The sequence below is a fragment of the Panthera leo genome, chromosome A3 (genome assembly GCF_018350215.1).
Source record: "Panthera leo isolate Ple1 chromosome A3, P.leo_Ple1_pat1.1, whole genome shotgun sequence".
NCBI lineage: Eukaryota > Metazoa > Chordata > Mammalia > Carnivora > Felidae > Panthera > Panthera leo.
The window spans coordinates 103,747,185-103,773,880 of NC_056681.1; the positions used below are offsets into that span (position 1 = coordinate 103,747,185).

A 26,696-nucleotide genomic window follows, 5' to 3' on the forward strand; every position below is an offset into this window, starting at 1 on the left:
AACAAGTACAGGTAAAAGCAGAGAGGAGATCATATGGAACTAAGAAATTACTCAATAACCCCCTAAAAAAGAAAGAATTACAGTCTTTTAAGTTTACATTATATATAAAGTGGTATAATGTCAATTCAAGGTGGATACTGGCAAGATAAGGATGCATATTACAATACTTACAGTATTCACAAGAAGAAGAAAGAGGGAATGAAGAAACCAAGAAAAGACAGGACAAGGCAAGTACCAAAACAGAAGACTTAACTATATTAGGAACTACGGTAAATAAAAATGAACTTAACATTCCAAATTAAAAGATTATCAAATTGTATAAAAAAGCAAGATCTCACCATGTGCTATTTATAAAAATCTTACCGTGACCCACATAGGTTGATACAATGACAGGTTAAAATAAAAGGTTGGGAAGAGATATACCACGAAAACACTAAGCATAAAAAAACCAGTATGGTTGTATCAATACCAAAGAAAGTAGACTTCAAGACAAGAAAAATGACCAGAAATGAAGAGAAATATTAATGAATATAACAGGCTAACTTCCTCTAGAAGAAATAATAACCCCAAAATCTGTATGTGCTAAAAAACAAAGCTTAAAAATACACATAATAAAATTAGCAGAAATTTTGTTAACAATACATTTTTATTTTATACAGAAAGGTTTTAGAGCAACAAGCTAGAAAAAAAGAGCAAATTAATTCCCAACTAAATAGAAATGAGAACATAATAAAGACAAGAAATTAAATCAATAACAAAAAATGCATAAAAATATAACAAAAGCATTCAAGACAAAAGTATATTATTTGAAAAGATTAACAAAACTGATAAATGGCTGGCAAAATTGACCCCCCTCAAAAAGCCAAAAATTATATTAGGAATAAGGTCATCACTACAGATCCTATAGACATTAATATTATTTTTTTTTAATTTTTTTTTAACGTTTATTTATCTTTGAGACAGAGAGAGACAGAGCATGAACAGGGGAGGGGCAGAGAGAGAGGGAAACACAGAATCTGAAACAGGCTCCAGGCTCTGAGCTGTCAGCACAGAGCCCGACGCGGGGCTCGAACCCACGGACTGTGAGATCATGACCTGAGCCGAGGTCGGACGCTCAACCGACCAAGCCACCCAGGCGCCCCGACATTAATATTATAATAAGAAAATATTATTGACAACTTAAAGTTTACAAATTAGCAGAAAAGGACAAACTCCTTGAAATACACAAAGTAACAAAACTAACACAGAAGAACTTGGTAATTTTTTTTTTAATTAATTTATTTACTTTCAGAGAAAGAGAGAGAGAGCATGCAGGGAGGAGCAGAGAGGGAGAGAAAGAGAGAGAATCCCAAGCAGACTCCATGCTGCCAACACAGAGCCCAATGTGGGGCTCAAACTCACAAACCATGATGTCATGACCTGAACTTAAATCAAGCTTTGGATGCTTAACCAACTGAGCCATGCAGGTGCCCCTAACAACTTGGTAATCTTAAGATTCATATTTGTTGAAGAAATTAATAGAGTAATCAAAAATCTTTGTATTAAAAAAAATGCCCAGATGGCTTCTTAGTAAACACTATCAAATTTAAGGAAGAAATAATACCAATCTTATAAAAACTCCTTGAGAAAATATAGAAGGGACCACTTTCTTATTCATGTTATGAGGACAGCATAACCCTTATACCAAAACCTAACAAGGACATTTCAAAGGAAAGAAAAGTATATTCTTCACAGATATAAACACAAAAATCCTTATCCAAACATGACCAATTTGAATCCAATAATATAAAAATATTATAATACATTATGACCAATTAAAGAATGCAAATCCAGCTCAATATTTGAAAAGTAATCAATGTAACTCACTTCATTAATAGAATGAAGAAATCTCATATGATCAGCTAAATAGAAAAATTAAGTCAAAATCCAATATTCATGATAAAAATATCCAGCCAACTGGGAGTAGAAAGGAACTTCCTCAGTCTAATAAAAGGCATTCCACAAAAACCCTTCAGTGAATGTTCACACTTAATAGGGAAATATGGAATACTTTTCTTACAAAATCAGGAACAAAATACGAATGTCCACTCTCACCATTGTTATTCAATATTTTACTGTAGGTTTTCGCCAGTCCAATAAGACAAGAAAAAGAATTTTTAAAAGGCATAAATATTGGCAAGGAAGAAGTAAAACTCTCTTCATGTACATGTGACATGATGATATATATAGAAAATCCTAAAGAGTCTATAATGAAACTACTAAATTTACTAAGTGAATTCAGTGAGACTATAAGAGGTTAATATAAAAAATTCAATTATATTTTTACATGACATTAAGAAACATTTGATAATTAAATTTTAAAAGCAATTCTATTTGAATAAATTTAGTAAAAAATGTGAAAGACCTCTACACTGTAAATTATAAAACACTAAGAAAAATTAAATTCCTATATAAAGAGAGATAAACCATCTTCTTAGATTTGAAAGACCCAGAACTGCCCAAATTGCTTAATAGATTCCATGCAAGGGGCATATGTACCCCAATGTTTATAGCAGCACTTTCAATAATAGCCAAATTATGAAAAAAAAGCCTAAATGTCCATCAACTGACGAATGGATAGAGAAGATGTGGTTTATATATACAATGGAATACTACTTGGCGATGAGAAAGAATGAAATCTGTCCATTTGTAGCAACACAGATGGAACTGGAGGGTATTATTCTAAGTGAAATAAGTCAGTCAGAGAAAGACAGGTACCATATGCTTTCACTCATGTGTGGATCCTGAGAAACTTAACAGAAGACCATGGGAGAGGGGGGCAAAAAAAAAGTTACAGAGAGGGAGGGAGGCAAACCATAAGAGACTCTTAAATACTGAGAACAAACTGAGGATTGATGGGGAGTGGGAGAGAGGGGAAAGTGGGTGATGGGCATTGAGGAGGACACCTATTGGGATGAGCACTGGGTCTTGTATGGAAACCAATTTGACAAATTATATTTAATAAAAAAAATAGATTCCATGCAATCTCAAATAAATCCAATCAGGCTTTGTGTTCAAAAAAACAAAAACTAAAAACCTGGTAAGCAGATCCAAAATTGTATACGGAAATACAAAGTGCCCAGACGAGTCAAAACACCCAAGAAAATTTTGAAAAAGAACAGACTTAGATGACTCATACAACCTGATTTTTTTTGCAACAGTTTTGAGACACCAAACAGTTTTTATCTCAGAATAGAGTAACCAGGACTCTCATGCATTGCTGAAATGAATATAAAATGGTACTACCTCTCTGAAAAATGGCAGTTTCTATAAATTTAGACATACACATATGCAATTACCCTGCAAGTAAATACCCTAAGAAAAATGAAAACCTTGGATGAGAATATTCACTGGTGTCTTAGTCACAGTAGCTAAAAGATTAGACACAACCCAAATGCCCAGCCCTGGGAGAATGTATTAAAAAATTGTGGTTTATTTATTTAATGTTACTACTCAGCACTAAAAATTAATAAACTATCAACAACATTGGGGAACATTAAGACATTATGTTGGATGAAATAAACTGGACACACGCAAAAAATATATACTGTATGTTTCCATTTACAGGAAGCTCAAGAACTGACAAAATTAAGCTCTGGGAGTGGAACTCAGAAAGGTGGTTGTCTCTCGAGGTGAGGGCCAACTGCAAAGAGGGAAATTTTTTTTTAATTTAATTTTAAAAAATGTTAATGTTTATTTATTTTTGAGAGAGAGACAGAGACAGAAAGTGTGTGGGGGAGAGGCAGGGAGTGAGGGAGGCACGTAATGCAAAGCAGGCTCCAGGCTGAGCTGTCAGCACAGAGCCTGACGTCGACTTGAACCCACCAGTCGTGAGATCATGACCTGAGTAAAGCTGGACGCTTAACTGATTGAGCGAGCCACCCAGGTGCCCCAAAGAGGGAAATGTTTCATATTTGGTTTGAGCATTCATTACACAAGGGTATATGCTTGTCATTGAACTATACCCTAAAATCTGTGCATTTTACCATGTGCAAATTAAATCTCAAAAACCACTCAAAAATATTTTAAGTAAGATGTTGGGTGTGAGTGATTTACATTTATTTTCTTCTGGGTGGCTTGGATTGATTGATCTTAGTGGTACCTGAAGCTCAGTCTGTAGGGTTTGCTGTTCGAGAACCGTGGAATGCCAGGCTTGAGTGCAGTAAGAGCAGAGGTGTGCCCGCTCATGCCCCTCCCAGCCAGGCAGCCCCACAAGCTAGCTGCACACCAGACTGGCAGGGCCCTCCGATTACCCTCCTTTTGTAAAGCCTGGCACCAGCCTACCCATCGGTGCAGTAAATTTCAAACACACACCGATTCTCAATTACTCAGAAATTAATTCCCTAAGAAGCAGGATTGCATAGGGAGGAAAGAACACAGGATAAAGGTCCAAAGTGTGGAGTTATATTCCCAGTGCATCTGCTCCCAGACCCTGTGATCTTAGGCAAATCCCCAATTTTCTGACCTTCAGAAGGTGGTGATAGCACACAACTGCCCAGGCAACATTCCAGGGCTTTGCGGAGGAATAGCTGAGAGGCATAGATGGAAGCCTGCTATAAAATGCAAAGCTCCGTGTGAATTTACAGGACTATCACCGTTATTTTATTCAGTAGCCTGACTCCGACCCCCCTCCCCAATCCTACATGTGCACACAACCTTGACCTATTTTTGAAAAATTTAAATTAGAACCTTTATCAGAGGTAGAGAAATTTTAACAGCCAAGTCTGTTTCTTTTAGAAAATATGGAGAAACGTTGGTTCAAGGTTTTTCAAATCCTCTGTGGATCCCATCCACCCAGATATACAGACAATCAAGATTCAGACATCACTTTTAACCTGAACATCAGATTTTAGCCACAGACTTTCCTGTCCCCACTTAGAAAATGAAGTCCCCACCTGCCTCTCCCCTCACTCCTTACTAATGCCAGGCAGGACCTCACACTCATTTTTACAGAGCAAACCCTGAGAGCCATCTCACCTGCTGGCGACGGTCAAGGCCAAGGCTGTGGCCAGGTGAGGCATCAGCCGAAGGGTCTGTGTTTGGTGCTCAATGATCTTGACTTCTTTCTTGGCTTTAGGCCCAAACTGCCTCCGGCTAGAGAGAATCAAGCAGGCACAAATTTTATCAAAATTCAATAGGCAACTTCATTTCCAGAGCTAAAAGTGCTAAGCAGCCATTTGCCTTTAAAACACTTCAGAATACAGAATGCCGGGGTCTCCTAAACTGTGGTTGAGATAATTAGATATCAAAAGTTTCTTAGGATAGTCCAACAGAAAAGCTTTTGGGCTCTTCTGGAAATTAATCTTCCCACCATGGACTATTTTTAAAGCAGCCTATCTGTTTAATTAATACACAGAGTAATTTTTACTCCTTAACATTTACATGGCATTTTATAGTTCCGGGTGCCCCGCGATCATTAATTATTCAGCTTTGCTAAGTTTGTGACATAATTAATAGGACGGGAGCAATATCTTAGAATGTATTTCAAAAGGACATTCTCAACAAGGAGGCAACTCTAACCCCGCTGCTCCCGTCAGATTCACAGGCAGGTCATTACTTTCAGCCCACCTAAATCCCCCTGCAGTTCCACACAGAAAGGTGCTCACATCCCGCCGGAAGTACTGTGCTTTATGAACAGCTGCTGCTCTAAGGCAGTGGTGTCCGGGCGAATAGAGGCCTTCCTTAGAGCAGTTCGTGGGGGGGGGGGGGGGGGGGGGAGGGGGGATTATCCCCACAGGCAACACCCAGGATCTAATCCTACAGAATCCCTCCGCCGCAGACTGCAAAAAGCCTGGCCTGTCGGAAGTCACCTCCCTCCCCAGCCCTGTGATGGCTCTACAGCCCTGGGTTCGGCAGCCTCCCCTCTGAACATCTCTGATCTTCACGCTGATTTTTGAAAGGACACCTCACGCACGTGCACATGCATACACATACACACACACACACACACACACACACACACACACACACAGGCGCAGGTAATGCTATATTATCAAACCGGCAGAGCAAAACTCGTGCTTCAGACATCGGTGAGGTGAGGGTATCTATCAGTCACAAGGAGAGAAGGGAAACGGGAGTTTCTAAACATTTTTATACTCGATAGACTTTCTTAAACATAATTTGATGCTTTCCTGTTGCCTTTGTTCTTAAAAGACCACCATGATCGTATAGTGCATATGGTGGTCTAGAATTCATAACCTGTTCCTGTTGTGTGGGTGGGGGGGGTGGTAAGGGCGACCAGACGCTTGCACGGGGAGAACCGCTCTTAAGTACCGTGAGCACAGGCTTGTTTTCTAGGCGCACAGACCTTCCCTGGCACGACCTAACCACCCCGCAGCTGCTTGTCCAAGGATCGCTACCCAACTCTGCCCTCTGTCCACACCGGTGGACCCCAACGCCTGCAGGCCCTGGTGCCAAACGAGGCCAGACGGCCTGCAGGGAAACCTCTCAGCTTTTGCTGGATCACTGCAAAACCAGCAAGGAAATCACAGATCCAATAATGGTGTCATCATAATGTCGGGGCATTTTAAATTCCATTTGTCCCCACTCTCTCAATTTCCGTTTTTAAGTGCTATGATTATACTGTATCTTTTCTCTACGGTCACTGTGGCTAAAACGTTTGTCTGCTGAAGGTAGACACTGCCACACGACACTGGGGGACATCCGTGTGCCTGCTCTGTGCAGGCATCCCCTAAGGTGCTGGGCGTCCACCAGGGTCAAGGAGGCCCGGCCCAGCTGCTGAGCCCCCAGCCCCGGACACGAAGAGAACAAGACCAAGTGACGTGGGCAGGACAGCCTTGTGCAGACCCCCACACCCCAACCCTGTGCCCCGCTCACCCTGCCCTGTCAATCACCAGTCGTCCTTATGTGCTCCTAGAACATCACTGCAGGGAACTTCTCCACACAGCCTGGAAAAGAAGCCGCTGATCGCAGCACCTTTTAGCTTTTGTTTTGCTATAAAATAATTTCAGTAGCAATACCACTTTGGACAGCATCCCATCAAAACCTCTGTTTTTGTGTGTGAAGCGTTTGTCTTGGCCTCCCACACAGCAAGAATGAATGAAAGAATGAATGAATGGATTTTGCCAGTGAGGAAATGCAGACGAAGCACCACAGAGTGGCTGACTCAAGACCTCAGGGAAGGTCTTCGGGTGACAGATCCGACCCCTGACCTGGTGTGCCTCAGTTTCCCAGGTTAGGCCATACCTTATAACCATCCCATTTCCTCTTTGACCCTCACGGTAAAATTAGGGTGATAGGTGCAGAGCAGAAAGAGGCCACCAGGAGCCCATGTGGCAGGCCTCGCCGTGCCTTTCTTTGTGCTCTGTGGGAGTAAAGAGTGTCACTAATGAGCTGCCACAGACTTGCCAGGCAATGTCACAAAACTCGGGACATTACACAAGACTCTGAATTTCCAGCTTTCCTTGAAAACTAGGAAGATCTGGCAATTCTGGACCCCATTCCCGTGATCTGTTCCACTGGAGCTCAGAAGCTGCTGACTTCTCTGTCTGGGGCATGGCTGTTCCCCGTGGTCCCCAGGGTCCTTTCCGCTCACTGCAGGCCTGGGAGGCACTGAGTTTTCAACCCCTGCCGCGGGGGATTTCTTTTTTTCATCCAGAATACATTTACATCAGCATCCTTACTTGTTAATTAAGTTCTGAGATTATGATATACGGCCAAGCGTAGGCATTCTCTGCGGCTATGAATTCATTAACAGAACTAGAGGGCAAAAGAGAACAGCTCTGGACAGCTCACACAGCATGGAATCCAAATGCTTTGGCTTGGCATTCAACAGACTACTTTGGCCTTGTTTGAGTGTCCCAACTGGTTTTCCTGCTAAGCCCCTTCAGACACTTCCCATCCTGGGCCTCTGTCCAGGCAGGGCTCTCCGCCAATCTCATTCGGCTGCCACACGTCATATTTCTGGTGGCTTAGCCGAATGCCCTCTCCTCCCACTGACACGTTCTCCTATTCGTGACATGCCCCCTTCGAAACCCAAACCAGACCAATCAAAGCAGGAAGCTACTTCTCCTCAGGGTGCCCTGGGCACTTCCCCTGTTATTCCTGCCCCCCTGGGAACGCTTCTCCCTTTTAGGCTGGCGTGAGGGACACCTGTACTGACCACATGTCTTCTCGCACTGCCATCTGGGGCCCTGCTGACTGGCCCTTGGGCGGGCCAGTGCCTAAGGAGAACAAAGGACTACTCTGCTTGAGTAGTGTTTCCATCTTTCATATGCAAACTAACCAGTTCAAAGCCCACACCCCCAGCCACCTCCTTTACCAGACTTTTTTTACTCTGGGCCGCTATCCCCCCAGGCCAGGTACCAGACAACTAGGGACAGCCCCTATGCCCCAGAACCTTCTGAAATTATTCAAACTAGCCAAACCTAAACGTGCTTAGCCTGCTTGCCCTGCCTCCCCCATTCCTTCTCACAGAAACCACAGTAAAGGTTCTTGTCCCTGCTTCCCCCTTGCTCCCTCTGCCTCTTAACCATCCCTGCTGCTTCCCCATATGGCCCGCGTGGCACAGCACCCCCCCTCCCCTTGGGAACTGTGAGTTAACAGCTATCTTTTCAATGGCGGTCACCCCCTGCTCTGTTGGCCTCACCGGACCCCAACAATAGTAAAACCTAAGAGGCCAGCCTATTCCGTCTTGACATGCCCCAGGCTGGCCAAGTGTGCGTTCTTGGGAAAGAGAAGGCAGATGAAATGTCCCACCATCCCCCAGCAGCTCCACACCCAACTCCTCGCCCACCTCCAGGTCTCCTTGGAATGCTCACGAGTTGCTAGATGCGAACATCTAGTTGCTAGATGCCGACAAAAGGCCAACGGTCAGACACTGGAGTGCCAAATGGGAGCCAGGGGCAGTTAGGACAGGGATGGAAGAAGCAAATAAGATGAGGAATCCACTCCGCTTTTATGCCCAACAACCCACCCCACCGCTGCTTTGTTTTGTCTGCTTTTGTTTTTTGTTTTTTGCTAGGGACCAGAAGGAAAGACATGAGCGGGAGAGAAAGCACAGCACCCGCCCTCTCTCCCTCCCTCCCTCTGGCCCAAGACAGTGACAGTCCCCAAAGCTTTAGGCTGAGGGTTCCTGCTGGCTTCTCACCCATCAGATATGTTCTTTGGCAGGACAAAAGTGATACTAAAGTCAAGTGACCCTTCTCCTGCCCAGAGACCCGGCCAGAGGTCACCCCTATGACTGCCACTATCAGCCTCCAAACTGGTAGCCTGGCTCCTTCAGAGGCAGCAGAGAGAAGGCGCCTCAAGTCTCTGTGCTCTGAGAGGGTGTGGTCAGTGCAGGAACCCTGCCATGCCGCTGTGTGGTCACCCTCCTATTTATGCTCTCAGACCTAGCAATGGCACTGCGGGTCATGATGGTCCAGGCCCGACTTCTGGTTGCCAGCGTCCTGGCGGGCTGCCCTGAACACAGCTCACAGGACTGTAATCCCTGCAGCTGGCCAGCAATTACTGCCTGCCAGACGTTTTTACTGCTCCAGTATGATCTATATGGGCACAATCCTCTTCCTGTCCTTTTCCTCCACTGGGTTACTATTTTTCCTTAAAAACACATGTAAAGGCTGTATTTTTCTCTGTAATCATAATTTTTATTTCAGCGCCAAGAAAACCTCAAAGTCACTGAGCTCAAACCTTTGGTGCTCTTTAAAAACGAAAAGTGATGCATGTGCGTGTGCACACGACAACATCCATGTGAAAATAAAGCCACGGCCCTGAGGATGCTGTGAACGGTGCCATTTAAAATTACAGATTTGAAAGGCTATTTCTGGATTGTAGCAACTCATCAGGAAGAGAGGAAATATCTATTTTGGGGTGTTTTATTTCATTCCCACTCCATTTTGAACACGGCTGCTTAAAGCAACATTCATGGAAAGTGACACGGCTATTAATCACCAGCTCAGCTACTGCGCGCGCAGCCTCTGGGGGTGGCTGAGCTGCCCGCCTTCCCATCTCCCTCTGGTCTCTTCTCCCAAAGGAGGCCAGTGACCTACTAAAAAGATAATTGCTTCACATGTTTCCTGCTCTGCAGCATCATTGCATCAGTATACTCTGAATGACATCCAGTCAAATTGGAAGAAGGAGAGGAGCTTTGTGGCTGGGGCTCGCCCTTGACCCTGAGACTTCTTGGTGCAAGCTGGTTCACGGGCATCCCTGCTGCCGGAGGGAGGAAGGACAAGACCTTCCTCCTTCACTGTCAAAGTGCTGACCTCTGCAGACAAAAGCTGAGCAAATTCCTGGGCCCCGGCCACACTCCCTGTGGCCACCCTCCCTCATTAATCTCGGCCACAGACAGGCTTCAGGTGAGCCTGTGAATGCCCCACAGATGGACCACTGCAGCCCCACTGGCCCCCAACAGAGACCCTCCAACCACTCAGAGAGCCCACAGCCCATCTATCCCTTTCTCCCCTTCTCTGGGATGCTCCTGAACATAGAAACCCACAGAGAAAATAAGTTACAAAGCAGGATATTTTAACACCACTGGTTGGACCCGGCACATTTGGTTCAGCTGTCCAGCCAGGATGTAAAAACCTGGCTTCTTATTATCAAGTAATGTCAACAGACACCTTGATTCCCAGCACCAAGCCTTACCACACCCAACCCCAACTAACCCCACCCTGGGGTCAAGCTTGGGATCATGGAAGGGGCCTGGCTACACACAACCCTTGCTATTTTTTTTTTTTTTTTTTGAAGCTGAGCATTTAAATAGCGTGTCCTCGGGTTCTGACAAAGCAATCCTGCATTAAAACATCAGGCTCAAGATGTTACATTACCATGTTTTCACTGCAATTCTTCAAATGGCATCTTTAAATCTGTCTGTAGGAAAGATAGAAGGTGTATTTGCATGCACGTGTGTGTGTGTGTGTGTGCGCGCGTGTGTGTAGCATAAAAGTACATGCTTTTTTAACAGTAGCCTTGATTGTCACGAAGTGTGCAAAATGACCTCAAGAAAGAGTTCTTAAAGCACCCCCCGATCCCGTGGAAATCCCAAATAACTTTCGCACCTTCCAGACACTTTATTTCTCTGACCCCTCCACAGTCTCTCACTGCAACCACCACAGAATAGAATAGGTGATCCTTAATGGTTGTGATGGAGTCCATGACGATGGCAATTTATAAACATGAAAATATTTCCGACATGAAAAGAAATGAGGGTGCTTTGTTGTCAGGGTCGAAGTCTACATAGAGAGGGCAGAGACAGCCACCCCAAGCCCATAAGCAGACAGTAGAGCCCATGTTCTCTTGGCCAGAGAACACAGAGAGGAAGAGCCTTTGCCATACCTTCTTCCCCTTTCTCAAAGGTCACACCGTATCAAATCCCCAGGAATACAAAGGCCCTCCCCAACAGGAAACTTGTGGTTCTAAAGTCATGGCCAGTGCCAGGTGGGGACTGACATCCTGCCACCCAGGGCTGCAAAGACTGTCCACCTTGTAAATTCGCATTGGAAGACAAGTGCCAAGTGGAGCAGGCTGCAGGAACCATAAGGGATTAGGATCAGGCCACTCCTCCCACCAGTGGATGGATGACCCCAGTGGAGATGCCAGCAACCCTTCAGATAAGAGACAACACAAGGCAGAGTAAACCTGCAGTGCTCATATTTCCATTGAGTGGGCCACTTCTGGTCAACATTATAATCCTGGAATATAACCACTATAAGCCTGACCATGAAGGCCTAGTAGAGAGCAAGGTTTGGGTCACTCTGAATCTGAAGATTGGCCAACTCCAGGTTCTTCTGTGAGGATTCAGTTACACAAACACCAGTGGGTCTGACCTGACACACAAAGGTTCAAACCCCTTCAAATTAAACACCCATGAATCTGGCTGCCTCTCCACTGAATTTGTTCTTACCCTCTTCCAGTGCCTCATGCTGCCCACGGGAGGCTATCCTGGGACCAAGTCAACATCCCATCACCCCAGGCATCACCAGAGGGGAGGCAGGAAATAGTGGTTAAACCCCAGGCTTTGGATCAGACAAATCTGGTTTGCATACAGATCCTGACACTTGCTATGTTAACCTGAGTGAGTTACACAAACTCGTTGAGCCCATTAAATAAGGCTGACGATGATGGTAAAGACTAAGTGAGATAGTGCTCATATGTGTTTAGTATCACGCCTGACACATAGTAGGTCTTCAAGGCATGTCTTCATCAACATAGTCATTACCATTATCCTGAGTCCCTAAAATTACCCTCTCTTCTACTCAGCGTTGATCTAGAAAAAATCATTTTGATATTTCCCAAAAGAAGTCCCCCTTTTATTCCTTTAACCCAAACAAAGCACCAATGTATTCTGCATCACTAAAACTGTTGTAAAAAAAAGTTAGAGTCAAGGGGAAAGTCTCTTCCACCCAATCTTAAATTAAAGATAATGAAATTACTGACAGAAAAGAAGATAAGCTGTTTACTGCTGTGTTAGAAAAATTGTGTGTGTGTGTGTGTGTGTGTGTGTGTGTACTGGAAAGCAATATGAAGCGTTCTAAAAGCACCTGACACTTCTATGTATCCAAGAACACTAGCCAAATTTTCTTCTTCCCAAATTTCAGGGATGGACAAAAGGGTGGACAAAATAAAGCCAGAGAAGTTGGGGTGGGCAGAGCCTTCCAGTACATCATGTTGCCATAGAAGCAGCAGGTTCTTTCCAGAGTCAATCAGCCCACCCTAGAGAGGAATGTGAATGTTATTCAGATGGTTCCCACACAAGGGAAATTAATTTACTTTTCAGAATAACAGCCTCAGCAATATCTATGAGTGACATGGTGGTTAATGTTAGTCGTCAGAACTATGATTCCTTGAGATTGTTCTTTAAAAAAAAATCATATCCTAATGAATGCAAAACAAAATTACAATGGTGGGAGACGCGGAGCCCTAAATTATAGCTGAGACTGCCTGGGGTGGGCTAATAATTTCACTATTGAATTATTTTCATATTTTAAAAAATTATACAGAGAGAGAGAAAGTCTTCCATCATCAACACCACTGCAGAGATACCACAGAAGCCCCCAGCACCTCAGCCGTTAGAGTCAGGAAGCAAGAGGGCCAACCACCTTGGGATCCAGCCTTCCTCTCCACTGTATGGCAGGTGCAGGGTATATGTGCATCCTGCCTTGCCCCAAGAGCCGTCCAGAGCCTGCTGTCATCCTGGAGACAGCAAACCAGGCCACCATGTGTGTTCAGTGAAGGAAAGGAGACAAATACTGAGCTGCCACACTCTCCAGGTAACCCCTTCACTGAGGTTGATTGTCAAAAAATGAAAACCAAGCAGTGAAGTACTCTTTAGGGGCTGGCATCCATTTAGTAATGCTTTAGTCTGGCTTTAGACTGTTCTTGGCAATGGGACATTACCCAAGTAGCTTAAGGACTGGCTACTGACTCTGCTTTCCCTCTCAATCCATAGTCTTAAAGTAAAGGGTACCCATAGGTTCTTAAAACAACACCAGAGTCTTTCAATTTATAAACATGGTATGTCTTTCCATTTATTTAGATCTTTGATTTCTTTCATCAGTGTTCTGCAGTTTGTAGAATATAAGCCCTACACATGTTCTGTTAAATTTGCCCATAAGTATTTCAATTTTTATAAGCAACTGTAAACGGTATCATATTTTAAATTCTGGTACTCTTGCATTCATTGCTGGTAGATAAAAACTACAATTGATTTGTGCATGTTTATGTTGTATCCTGTGACCTTGTTCAATTTACTTCTTAGTTCTAGGACTTTTTTGTAAACACTTTGAGATTTTCTTTTTTTTTCTTTTTCTTTCTTTTCTTTTTTTTTTTTTTAAGTAGGCTTCATGCCCAGCACAGAGCCAAAAGTGGGGCTTGGACTCATGATCCTGAGAACGGGACCTAAGCTGAGATCAAGAATCAGACATTCAACCAACTGGGCCACCCAGGTACCCCTTTGAGATTTTCTATATAAACAATCATATCATCTGAATGTAGAAACAACTGTTTTACTTGCTTCCCAATCTGTATGGTTTTTATTTCCTTTTCCTGTCTTATTGCACTGGCTATAACTTCCATCACTCTATTGAATGACAGTGATAAGAGCAGATATTCTTGCCTTATTCCCAATCTTAAGGGGAAAGCATTCAGTCTTTCACCATTAAGTACGCAGACTGTACTTTTTTTATAGATGGTCTTTATCAGGTTTAGCACATTTCTTGGTATTTCTGTTTGAATGAGAATTTTTGTGAAGAATGCATATTGAATTTTACAAATGCTTTTTCTGCACCAATTGATAATGATTATGTGATTTTTCTAGTTTTATTTGTTAACATTTTGTATTACATGGATTTTTAAATATTAAACCAGCATCCAGCATTATATACCTGGAATAAATCCCATTTGCTCATGTGTGTAATTCTTTTTACATATTGCTAAATTCTATTTCCCAATATTTTGCTAAGAATTCTTGTGTTTATATTCAGAAGAATATTGTGCTGTATTGTCTTAATTTGTTTTGGGGATCAGGATATGACTGGTTTCATAAAATGAATTGGAAAGCATTTCTTCCTCTTCCACTTTCTAGAAGAGTTATATAGAATTATTGTTAATTCTTCTTTAAATGTTTGGCAGAATTCTCCAATAAAATCATCTGGCCTGAAGATTTTTTTTAGGAGTTTTAAAATTACTGATTCAATTTCCTTAATAATTCTCGAGTTATTCAAATTGTCTTGTATATTGGGTAAAATATGGTATTTCATGTTTTTTTGAAACATTGGTCCATTTCATCAAAATTTTCAAATTCATGTATACGAAGCTGTTCCTAATATGCCCTTATTACCCTTTTGATATTTTCAGTGTCTGTAGTAATATCCCATTTCATTCCTAATATTAGTAATTTGTACATTCTCTCTTTTTTCTTTGACAGTCTTGCTAGAGGTTTGTCAAGTTTACTGATCTTTTCAAAGAACCAGCTCTTTGCTTCATTGGTATTCTCTATTTTTCTGTCTTCAGTTTCATTGATTTCTGCTCTTAATTTTATTATTTCATTCCTTCTACCTCCTTTCAGTTTTGTTCTTTTTCTAGGTTAAAAGGGGGTGCTTAGATATTAATTTGAGGCGGAGCTTAGATATTGATTTAAGACTTTCCTCAATGTATGCATTTGGTGCTATAACTTTCCCTCTCAGAATTGCCTTAGCTGCGCCCCACAAATTTTGATACATTGTATTTTCATTTCTATCTGGTTCAGTGTATTTTTTTAAAGTTTATTTATTTACTTTGAGAGAGCACACACAGTCAAGCTGGGGAGGGAAAGAGAGAGAGAGGGAGAGAGAGAATCCCAAGCAGGCTCCATGCTGTCAGCACAGAGCCCAGTGCAGTGCTCGATCTCACAACAGTGAGACCATAACCCCAGCAGAAATCAAGAGTCAGATGATTAACCAACTGAGCCACCCAGGCACCCTTTCTTCAGTGTATTTTTAAAAAACTGCTTGAGAGTTCTTCTTTTTATTCTAGTCACTTAAGTAACTTTTACTTAATTACTTACGTGACTTTTACTTACACTTACTTAAGTCTATTGTTTAGTTTGCAATTTTTTAGAGGTCCTTCCTGTTATCTTTCTGTTACAGATTCCTAGTTTGAATACACTCCAGTCAGAAAACACTCTGTATAACTTCAACATTTAAAAATGTGTTGCAGTTTCTTTTATGGCACATGTTATATGGTCTATCTTGGCAATGTTAGGCACTCGAAAAGAAAATGTATTCTGCTTTTGTTTGATGGAGTGTCTTATAAATGTTGATTAGATCTTACTGCTTGAAAGTATTGTAGAGTTCTTCTATACCTTTGCTGATTTCCTGTCTAGTCACATGAGTTGTGAAAAGAAGGATGCTGAAATCTCCCACTATAATTGTGAATTGGTCTATTTCTCCTTTCAGTTCTATCAGCTTTTACTTTATGTATTTTTCAGCCTGTTGTGTTTTACATGCACATTTAGGATTGTTATAACTTTTTGATGGATTGACTCTTTTTATCATTATTAAATGTCCTTGTCCTTGATAATTTCCTTTGCTCTGAAGCCTACTTTATATGAAATTTATAGAGCCACTCCTGCTTTTCTTTAGTTAATCTTTGCATAATGTATCTTTTTTTCATTCTTTCACATTCAGTGTGCCTGTATGACTTTACATGAAGTGAGTTTCTTACAGAGGACATAGGGTTTGGTCATGTTTTAAAATCTACTTTGCCAAGTTCTGTTTTTTAACTGAGTGATTTAGACTAGTTAAATTTAATGTAGTTATTTTTTAATGTTTATTTATTTATTTTGCAAGAGAGATAGAGAATGCACGTGTACATGTGTGAGCAGGGCAGGGGCAGAGAGAGAAGGAGACAAACAATCTCAGCAGGCTCCATGCTATCAGCGCAGAGCCCATCACAGGGCTCAGACTGTGAGATCATGACCTGAGCCAAAATCAAGAGTTGGACATTTAACAACCTGAGCCACCCAGGTGCCCCTAATGTAATTATTGATACATTAGGGTTTAAGTCTGACTTTTTTGTTGTTGTTCCCTCTGTTTTTTAATTTCTGCTTTATTTTTCCTAATTTTCTGTAGATTACTTAAACATTTTAAAAAATTCTTTGTTATCTATTTGTACAGTTTTGTTTTGTTTTTTTCCAGATTGGGTGATTTCCATTGCCTTATCTTCTAGTTCACCAATTCTCTGTCCCTTCCATTCTTCTGTTAAGACCATCGACTGAGTGTTTTGCTTAGGTTATTATATTTTTCTGTTCTAAAACTTCCACTTGGTTCCCCTGTATATTTTCTGTCTCTTTGCTTAGACTCTATTTCTTTGTCAAGACTTCCTTTTTCTTCCCCCCATGCTTCCAGTGTACTTGTAATTGATGTTTCAAGCATTTTTATGATGGCTACCTTAAAGTGCTTTTCAGACTGCCTAACATCTTTGTTATCTCAGTGTTGGCAACTATTTCTTACCTTTTGTCATTTGGTTTGAGCTCTTCGCGGTTGTTGGTATGACATGCAGTTTTTTTAATGAAACAGATACATTACATTTTCACATTATATTGCAAGACTCTGGATCTTAAACCTTTGGGATTTCTCTGACACTACTGTGGCGGGGAAAGGAGTCACTACTTTCAAGTGGAGGTAGAAGTCCAGATTCGCCACATGGCTTCCACTGACACCCAAGTGACGGGCGAGCTCTTCTTGTTGCTGTGTCGGGATGGGAGTTCTAGCTCCCCATGTAGTCTCCACCGACATGGCAGTAGGTGCGGTGTCATTATTGCTGAGTAGTAGTCAAAGTCCTAACCTTCCATTCAGCCTCCCCTACATCACTACAGCAGGAGGTGGAAAGAGGTGATGGGTAGGGGTAGATGTCTGGGCTCTCCACATGGTCTCTACTGACAACACAGGGGTAGGGCCTGTTTCTTTCTTGAAGGAATAAAATTTCCAGCTCTCTGCTTGGCCTTCTCTGATACCACCATGGTGGCAGAGTTGATGCAACTCTAGGCTCCGCATTTAGCCTTTGCTGGCATGTGTGGGGTGGGACCACAGAGGAGGCAGACTTGGATGGGCATTTTATTTTTCTTTTGCTTGTTTGTTCTCATTGGCGTTTCTGGATCGTCAGCCTCATCAGTATGCAATTTGGGATATATGAGGCCAAAGGAAACAAGGGAACTCCCTACTGTGTCATTCCTCAGGTCTCAAGGTCCTAGTTGGTCTGCTTTCTTGTCTCCATCTTTCAAGGTCTTCTTATGTTTGTTTCATATGTGATGTCCAGGCTTTTCCATTGTCCTTAGTGGGAAGATTAGAGAAGAGCACATCTACTCATCTCTCCAGAAGTGAACGTCCTATTGCAAATTTCTAAACATGACGTGTTTAGATTTGAATTTCAGTAAGTTTGTCTGTTAAAAGTGTACTAATTGACTGATAACATTAGATTTATTTAGTTTCCATATACGTAAAGAGACAGTGAGAGAGATCATGTATAGATGTTAGTATATGATATAAGTGTCATATTTCCTCCAATAAAAAATCTCTTAAAGATATACTGCTAATTTAATAATAATTGATCTGTAAATAAGGAAATACTACATGGTTAATGTGTGCCAAATTACAGATACATCAACGTCAGAAAAAAATAAAGTGAACAGGTGTGTGTTTTGCAATCAAGGGATAATTTCTATCTCCAATGCATATTAATATATTTGATTAGTAGTATAGATGGAGAGTTCTACATCCTGATTTTCTGTTTACCTAATATTTCACTGTATGCAACTTCTTACGTTATTCAATATCCTTGAAGTCACATCTTAATGATTACTTCCATAGGGTAACTTTCTATAAAAAAAAAAAAAAGTACTGGATTGAAAAATGTGAACCTTTTGAATAGTTCCTGTCACGTATCACCAACTCACTTTCCAAAAGGATTGTGGCGATTTTCATTCCTTCTCCCAGTGTATAAGCTTGCCCATCTTATACATTTCTTCTAGATCTGAGTATTGCCCTTTCAAAGTCTTTGCTAATTTAACAAAGTAAAAAATTATCTTACTTTTACTGGGCTTTCTTTGATTACTAATAATGTAATTAATTTGTTCATATATTTACTGTCTATAGTTAGGTCTTCTTCAAAATGTTATATACCATGTACCCATTTATAGACTGTGATACTAGTATTTTTTCTTATTTATTTATAGAGGTTCTTTATATATTAAGGAAATTAAACCACTGTCAGTGCTATTTATTTAGCTATTTTTCTACCGTGTCCTGTTTTTAGCATTGCTTTTGAAATATGTACATCTCTCCATTTTTATATAACCACCTTAATACTTTTGGGATTCCTTTTTTCTATTTAGAAGGTTTGTCAAACTGCACAAATGTATGAGTCACCTTTTCCTTTCATCTATGTAATTTTGTGGCTTATTTCAATGTGAGAAATAGGCAGAGATGAGAGATGTAGGTCTACCCCAGTGGGATACAGGAATAAATCTCCCAACATAGTTAACTGTAGAAAGTGCCACTAGGTAGACCCGAGAAGGATCTATGAAGGTGAACTGACTTTGGTTCATGTATGCTTAAAATAGCCATTCCCTCATCCCAGACAATTCCCTTGATCTTCCTCCTTCCAACTGACTTGGCAGACAAGTCCTTGCTTTAACCTCTCTCCCACTTTATTCTCTAATCTGCCAGGAAATTAATGCAAGCCCTGAGCCCCTCTAAACACAGCGTATTCCAGCCATCCTTTTTCATCTTTGTTTCTAAGATTGAAATAATAGGTAAAAACAAACTTTGCTATTCTGTTGGCAACAAAATAGGTGCCTTCAAGGAATATTTATTTAAGGAGAAAAAAATCTCTTTGAGTGAGTCTATGCTATAATAACCACCCATCCCAGCAAAACCTAAATAGTTCATCCTCCATCTAACAGTTTTCTATCTACTCAGTTATTAGGCCTCATTTATGTCCAGAATCCGTACGTCAGGTGTAGGATGAACACATCTGTCATTAAGGCCTAGAACACAGCAATGAAAAGTTCCCTCGGCTGGAGTTTTCCCGAGACCCACCATTAGTTTGCTGCCTTTAGCCACAGAGAGACCTGCGTGGTGCAATGACATCAGCAGGTTCCCCAGGATTTCATTTCCAGACACTCTTCCTTCACCACCCAGGTTTCTCTGCCATACTTTGCCCAGAAATGCCTGTCTAATCTGTCTCACCTGGCTCCCATCTTCCCCGGACATTCCCGAAGGGCAGTGCTGTCATCCAGGTTATGACAAGCTTATCTCATTTCTCTGTACTGATGCATCCTTACACATCATTGAAATTAAAAAGAAAATGACCTGACGGTTGTTTTCTTTACAAAAGCACGTTTCCAAAATTAACAACTTATTATGCCTGTGACAAGAATAATTCATCCGCTTTGCAGGGAAACTGCCCCCAAATAAACTTCTACAAGGTCATTTGAGTTTCTATGTATGATCTTAGGAAGTTGGAAATTACCCAAAACATGGGATGACAAAAAATGCACTACAAGGTGACGGCCTGGGTGAATGTGTTCCAAAGAGGTTCAGGGAGGCTAGTGGAGGCTGGACCACAGAGACCCTGCCAGAAGCCAAGAGGTCACGTTCTTGTACCACTTCTTTCAGGACTGAACCTGAGATAACAGCACACATCTAAACTTTGCCCAAAAAGGAAACCCAATTTTCATCCCTAGCTGGACTCCACGATTTTTGCTGACCTGCACAGAATGGTACTGATATTCAAATGCTTTTCACTTAGTCAATAAAAAATTATGTCTAAAACAACACTTCAAGTCTCTGGACACTATCCTAAGGGTGTTAAGCAAATGGAGAAACATCTATTCAAGAATGTCTAAACTTAAATCTCATTTGAACCACGACCCACTCATGTCCCCTTCACCCCACATCCTCCAAGAGCTCAGTGTGATGGAAACTGTGCCCAGGGCAGGTGCCGCCGAGAATATGGGGAACCTTCTCCTTCTGGCTTACAGTTTAGGGCTATGACTTCCTGCAGGCCAGTGGCATCTCTAATTCCCTTCACCGCTTCACCTCCAGCTCCATGTTACAGGAGCTCTATTCCAGACAGGTACAGCCAAGAGGACTGGGGTTCCCTTTCTCCACTCAGCCCCCCACTCACAGGGCAGAAACTCAACTCTGAACGGAGCAGGCCAGGAATACTGGATCCTGAACATCCCTGCCCCAGCTTACTTCAGGGAGGAGGTCTCATGCCAAGAAGGATAAACCGAGAAGACAAGGGGCCACCATTCCTGTCCAGAGTCCCGCTTGCAGGGTTGTCACTTTGGGGAAAGCAAGTCATTGCCTTACCCCCAGCTCTGATGTAGTGGTACAGAGGTTCTGACGCGAAAGAGAAGCAGGTGACAAGAACAGAGAGCTCTGCAGCTTGGCCTACAGAGTCCAATTTTATTTGGAAAAAAAGCATGGGGAAGACCACGCCCATGAGTGTTGTTTAAAACAATGGAGATCTGGGAGGTGAGCGATTCAGAGTTGCTCTTAGTTCCAGAACTCTTTTGGCAACAGGCAAAAAGATGATTGGCTCAGCCAGATGGTAGATCAGCAAGAAGGTTAACAGAAAGAATCAGGAAAAGGGGCGCCTGGGTGGCTCAGTCAGTTAAGCATCCGACTTCGGCTCAGGTCACGATCTCGCGGTCCGTGAGTTCGAGCCCCGCGTCGGGCTCTATGCTGACTGCTCAGAGCCTGGAGCTTGCTTCCGATTCTGTGTCTCCCTCTCTCCCTGCCCCTCCCCCGTTCATGCTGTGTCTCTCTCTGTCTCAAAAATAAATAAACGTTAAAAAATTAAAAAAAAAATTAAAAAAAAAAAAAGAATCAGGGAAAGGAATAGCTAAGAACCTCTGTGGCTGGAGCAGCCTCAAAGACTGACAATACTTTGTTTCTGCAAAGAAGCCTAACTTTAACTGGAACAGACTGTGGCATAAAATACGCCCCAGGTCATTACTGAATACAATATAGCAATCAGCTGGTGATTAATTGGGGCTAATAACTGCTATGATACCAACAGAGACAGATAATCCAAAAGCTTATGGGGGAAATGAGAAAAGGAGACAGTTAAACAGAGCTCAGCTAAAACCACAGTCATCCAAGGCATCAGGGAGACAGTCACATGCTCAAGGCTGCACCCTCTCCAGAGTGACATCAGAGACCGCACACTGGAGAACAGATTTCACTGAAACAGTCTAGCCACATCATAAACAAATGAATAAACAAACAACAACAAATCCCAGAAGGGGGGATCAATATTCAGAGTTGCTACAATATTTATCTAAAATGTCCAGTTTTCAAAAAAAAATGACAAAACTTGCAAAGAAACAAATAAGTGTGACTCAGACACAGGAAAGAAGCAGGTAATAAAAACTGCCTTTGAGGCAACCCAGATACTGAACTTAGTAAACAAAGAATTCAAAGCAGTTACTATAAGCGTGTTTAAAAAACTAAATGACATAATGTTTAAAGAGTTAAAGATAGGAATGCAAGCTGGTGCTGCCACTCTGGAAAACAGTATGGAGGTTCCTCAAAAAACTAAAAACAGAACTACCCTATGACCCAGCAATTGCACTACTAGGCATTTATCCAGGGGATACAGGTGTGCTGTTTCGAAGGGACACATGCACCCCCATGTTTATAGCAGCACTGTAGACAATAGCCAAAGTACGGAAAGAGCCCAAATGTCCATCAATGGATGAATGGATAAAGAAGATGTGGTATATATAGACAATGGAGTATTACTCGGCAATCAAAAAGAATGAAATCTTGCCATTTGCAACTACGTGGATGGAACTGGAGGGTATTATATGCTAAGTGAAATTAGCCAGTCAGAGAAAGGCAAAAATCATATGACTTCACTCCTATGAGGACTTTAAGAGACAAAACAGATGAACATAAGGGAAGGGAAACAAAAATAATATACAAACAGGGAGGGGGACAAAACAGAAGAGACTCATAAATATGGAGAACAAACTGAGGGTTACAGGAGGGGTTGTGGGAGGGGGGATGGGCTAAATGGGTAAGGGACACTAAGGAATCTACTCCTAAAATCATTGTTTCACTATATGCTAACTAATTTGGATGTAAATTTTTTAAAAATAAAAAATAAAATTACAAAATAAAAAGTACCTTGGAATTTTAAAAAAAGAGAGGGGAAGATGTGATATATACCTATACAATGGAACATCACTCAGCCATAATGAAAGAATGAAATCTTGTCATTTTATTTTATTTTATTAATTTTTTTTTAACATTTATTTATTTTTGAGACAGAGAGAGACAGAGCATGAATGGGGGAGAGTCAGAGAGAGAGGGAGACACAGAATCTGAAACAGGCTCCAGGCTCTGAGCAGTCAGCACAGAGACTGACACGGGGCTCGAACTCACGGACTGTGAGATCATGACCTGAGCCGAAGTCGGACGCTTAACCGACTGAGCCACCCAGGTGCCCCAAATCTTGTCATTTTAAATGACGTGGATGGAACTAGAGATTATTATATGAAGCAAAATAAGTCATTTAGAGAAAGACAAAAGCCACATGTTTTCACTCATATATGGAATATAAGTAACAAAACAAATGAACAAGGGAGGGCAGGGGCAAACCAAAACCAAACTTTCAAATATAGAGAAAATACTGATTGTTACTGGAGGGGAGGTGTGAAGGTGGATGGGTTAAATCAGTGATGGGGATTAAAGAGGGCACTCGTGATGAGCACCCAGTGTTGTATGTAAGTGTTGAATCACTAAATTCTACATCTGAAACTAATATTACACTGTATTATAACCAACTATAATTTAAATAAAAACTTGGAAAACAATTTAAAAAGAAGTTAAAGAGAAGTATGATGAGAATGTTCAGTCAGATAGAGAATATCACTGAAAAAGAAACAAATGAAAACTCTGGAGTTGAAAAATAAATAATTTAAGTGAAAATTATTTCACCAGAGAAGCTCAACAGTAGGTATGAGCTGGTGGAAGAAAGAATCAGTGAGTTTAAACATAAATCTAGAGATTATGCAATCAGAAAAACAGATAAAAGAACAAAGAAAAGTAAACATAGAATGGAATGATGAGAAAAGCCATGAAGTTTACCAGCATACACATAAAGGAAGGAGGAGGGAGCAGAAAAAAATATGTGAAGAAATAATGGCAAAAAACCTAACCAAAGCTGATAAAAAAGATAATCTGTACATCCAAGGAACTCAATGAACTTATAAGTAGGAGAGATCTAAGAGATCCACACCCAGACGCACAGTAAACATGTTGAAGACAAAGACAAAACTCTTAACAAAGTAAGAGAAAAATGCCTCATCACATACACAGGAATACCACTAAGATTAACAGCCGACCTCTCATCAGACACGATGGAGGCCCAAAGGCAGTTTATAGTGCTGAAAAAAACAAACAAACAAACGAACAAGAATCTTATATCCCACAAAATTATCTTTCAGAAATTAAAGCAAAATACAGACATTCCCAAATAAACAAAAACTTAGAATCAATTGCTAGCAGACTCACCTTGTAAGAAATACTAAAGGAAGTTCTTCAGGGTGAAAGCAAGTTACACCAGAGAGTAACTTAAATCCACATACAAAAAACAAGCAGCACCGGTAAACTAATTATGTAGGCAATTGTATAAGATAATTGGATATTTCTTCTCCTTTCTTCATTGAACTGATTTAAAAAAAACTTTTGAATATGGGGGCCCTGGGGTGGCTCAGTCGGGTAATCGTCTGACTTCAGCTCAGGTCATGATCTCACAGTTTGTGGGTCTGAGCCTTCCATCAGGCTCTCTGCTGTCAGCACAGAGCCCGCTCTGTCCCCCTCTCTCTCTCTGCCCCTCCCTTGATGGTTCTCTCTCTCTCTCTCTCTCTCTCTCTCTCTCTCAGAAAATAAATAAACACACTTTAAAAAAATCTAAAAAAATAAAACGATTGAATAGGAACCAACAAACAGAAAGGAGAAATCAGACCTATAAATAGAAAGGGCAAACCAATAGTTGCCAGAGGGAAGGTGGGAAGGATAGGTGCCAGAGGGATGGGCAAAATGGATTTTAAGGGGAGTAGGAAACATAGGCTTCCAGTTATGGAATGAATAAGTCATGGGCATAAAAGCTACAGCACAGGGAATATAGCCAGTGATACTGTAATAGAATTCTATGGTGACAGGTGGTAGATTAACTTGTGAGCATAGAATAATGTTATAGAGATGCTGAATCACTATGTTGTACACCTGAAACTAATGTAACATTGTCAATTATACTCAAAAAAAATTAAAATCAAAAAATTCTAAATATGAATAAAAAAATAAAAAAGCCTAAACCCTGAACAAAAAATAAGTATGAACAACAAAAACAAAAAATTGTGAACAGAGCATTATGAATGTAATTGTGTTATAAGGACTATAACATATAGGAATGTAATATATTTGACAATAACTGCACAAAAAAGTAGGTGGGAACGAGTTGTATTACAGTAAAGAACCGATGCCAACAAGGACTTAAAATCCATATCAAGAGATCCAGAAATGGTAAATAAGAAGTTTAATATAACAAACTCTATAAATGTACACTTGCTCTCATTTATTCCCTTACCTCAATAGAAGAAATAAAATTATACAAAATAACTATAACAGTGTATTGTTGAGTTTGTAACGCATATAAGAATAATAAAACAAAAAGGGAAGAAAGGCATAGAGCTCTACAGAAATAAAGTTTCTATACCTCACTGGAATTAAGTCACTATAAATCAGAAGTAGACTCCAATAAGTTAACATGTACATCATAAACTATAGAACAACCACTAAGAAAATAACACAAAAAATATAGTGTTAAAAATAATTGAAGGAATAAAGGGCTGCCCTGGGTGGTCAGTCAGTTAAGCGTCCGACTCTTGATCTCAGCTCAGGTCTTGATCTCGGGATCATGAGTTCAAGCCCTGCATCGGGCTCCATTCTGGGCATGGAGCCTACTTAAAAATTAATAATAAATTTTTTTTAAATAATAATAAAATTGTAGGAATTAAAATGTTGCACTAGAAAATGTTCATTTAATGAAAAAGAAGGCAGTAAGGGAGGAACAGAAGAACAAAAAGACATGGAAAACAAAAAGCAAAATGACAAATGTAAATCCAACATTATCAGTAACATTAAATTCAAATGGATTACGCATCCAGTAAAAAGGCAGAAATTATCATACGAGATTAAAAAAAAACCAAGATTTAACAATATACTCTCTATAACAGACACTTTAGATTCAAAGATACAAATAAGTTTAAAGTAAAAAAGAAAAAGATACACTATGCAAACAGCAACCATAAGAGCTGGAGTGCATATATTAATATCAGAAAACAGTCTTAAAACCAAAAATGTGGGGCGCCTGGGTGGCTCAGTCGGTTGAGCGTCCGACTTCAGCTCAGGTCACGATCTCGCGGTCCGTGGGTTCGAGCCCCGAGTCGGGCTCTGGGCTGATGGCTCAGAGCCTGGAGCCTGTTTCCGATTCTGTGTCTCCCTCTCTCTCTGCCCCTCCACCATTCATGCTCTGTCTCTCTCTGTCTCAAAAATAAATAAACGTTAAAAAAAAAAAATTAAAAAAAAAAAATGTTACTAGGGATATAGAGGAGGAGCATTTTATAATTGTCCTTAAGGTATCCAGATTGGAAAGGAAGGTGTAAAACTATCTCTGTTTGCAGATGTCATGATTTTGTATATAGAAAATCCTAAGGAATCTATTAAAAATCTGTTAGAAATAATAAATTCAGCAAGGTTGCAGGATACAAGATTAATATACAAAATTAATCATATTTCTATACGCTAACAATGAATAATCCAAAATGAAATTAAAAAAATAATTCCACTCATAAAAGCACCAAAAAGAATAAAATACTTAGGAAAAAATTTAACAAAATTATACACTGAAAACTATAAAATATGATTGAAAGAAATTAACTAAATAAATGAAAAGACATCCCATATTCATGGGTTGGAATATTTAATATCATTAAGGTAACAATACTGCCCAAATTGATCTACAGATTCAGTGAAATCCCCATCAGAATCCAAGCTGCCTTTCCCCCCCCCAGAAATTGACATGATGCTCCTAAAATTCACATGGAAATATAAGGGACCCAGAATAGCCGAACCAATGCT

General features: G+C 40.8%; 1 protein-coding gene across 1 annotated transcript in view; it reads right to left on the reverse strand.

Annotated features, from left to right (window-relative positions):
• Positions 1 to 26,696, reverse strand: part of ACOXL (acyl-CoA oxidase like) — a 344,180-nt gene that overhangs the window by 171,756 nt on the left and 145,728 nt on the right. Inside the window, exon 11 of the mRNA XM_042930333.1 lies at positions 5,017 to 5,133. Coding sequence (XP_042786267.1) covers positions 5,017 to 5,133 — 117 coding nt within the window. The remainder of the gene's footprint in view (positions 1 to 5,016; positions 5,134 to 26,696) is intronic.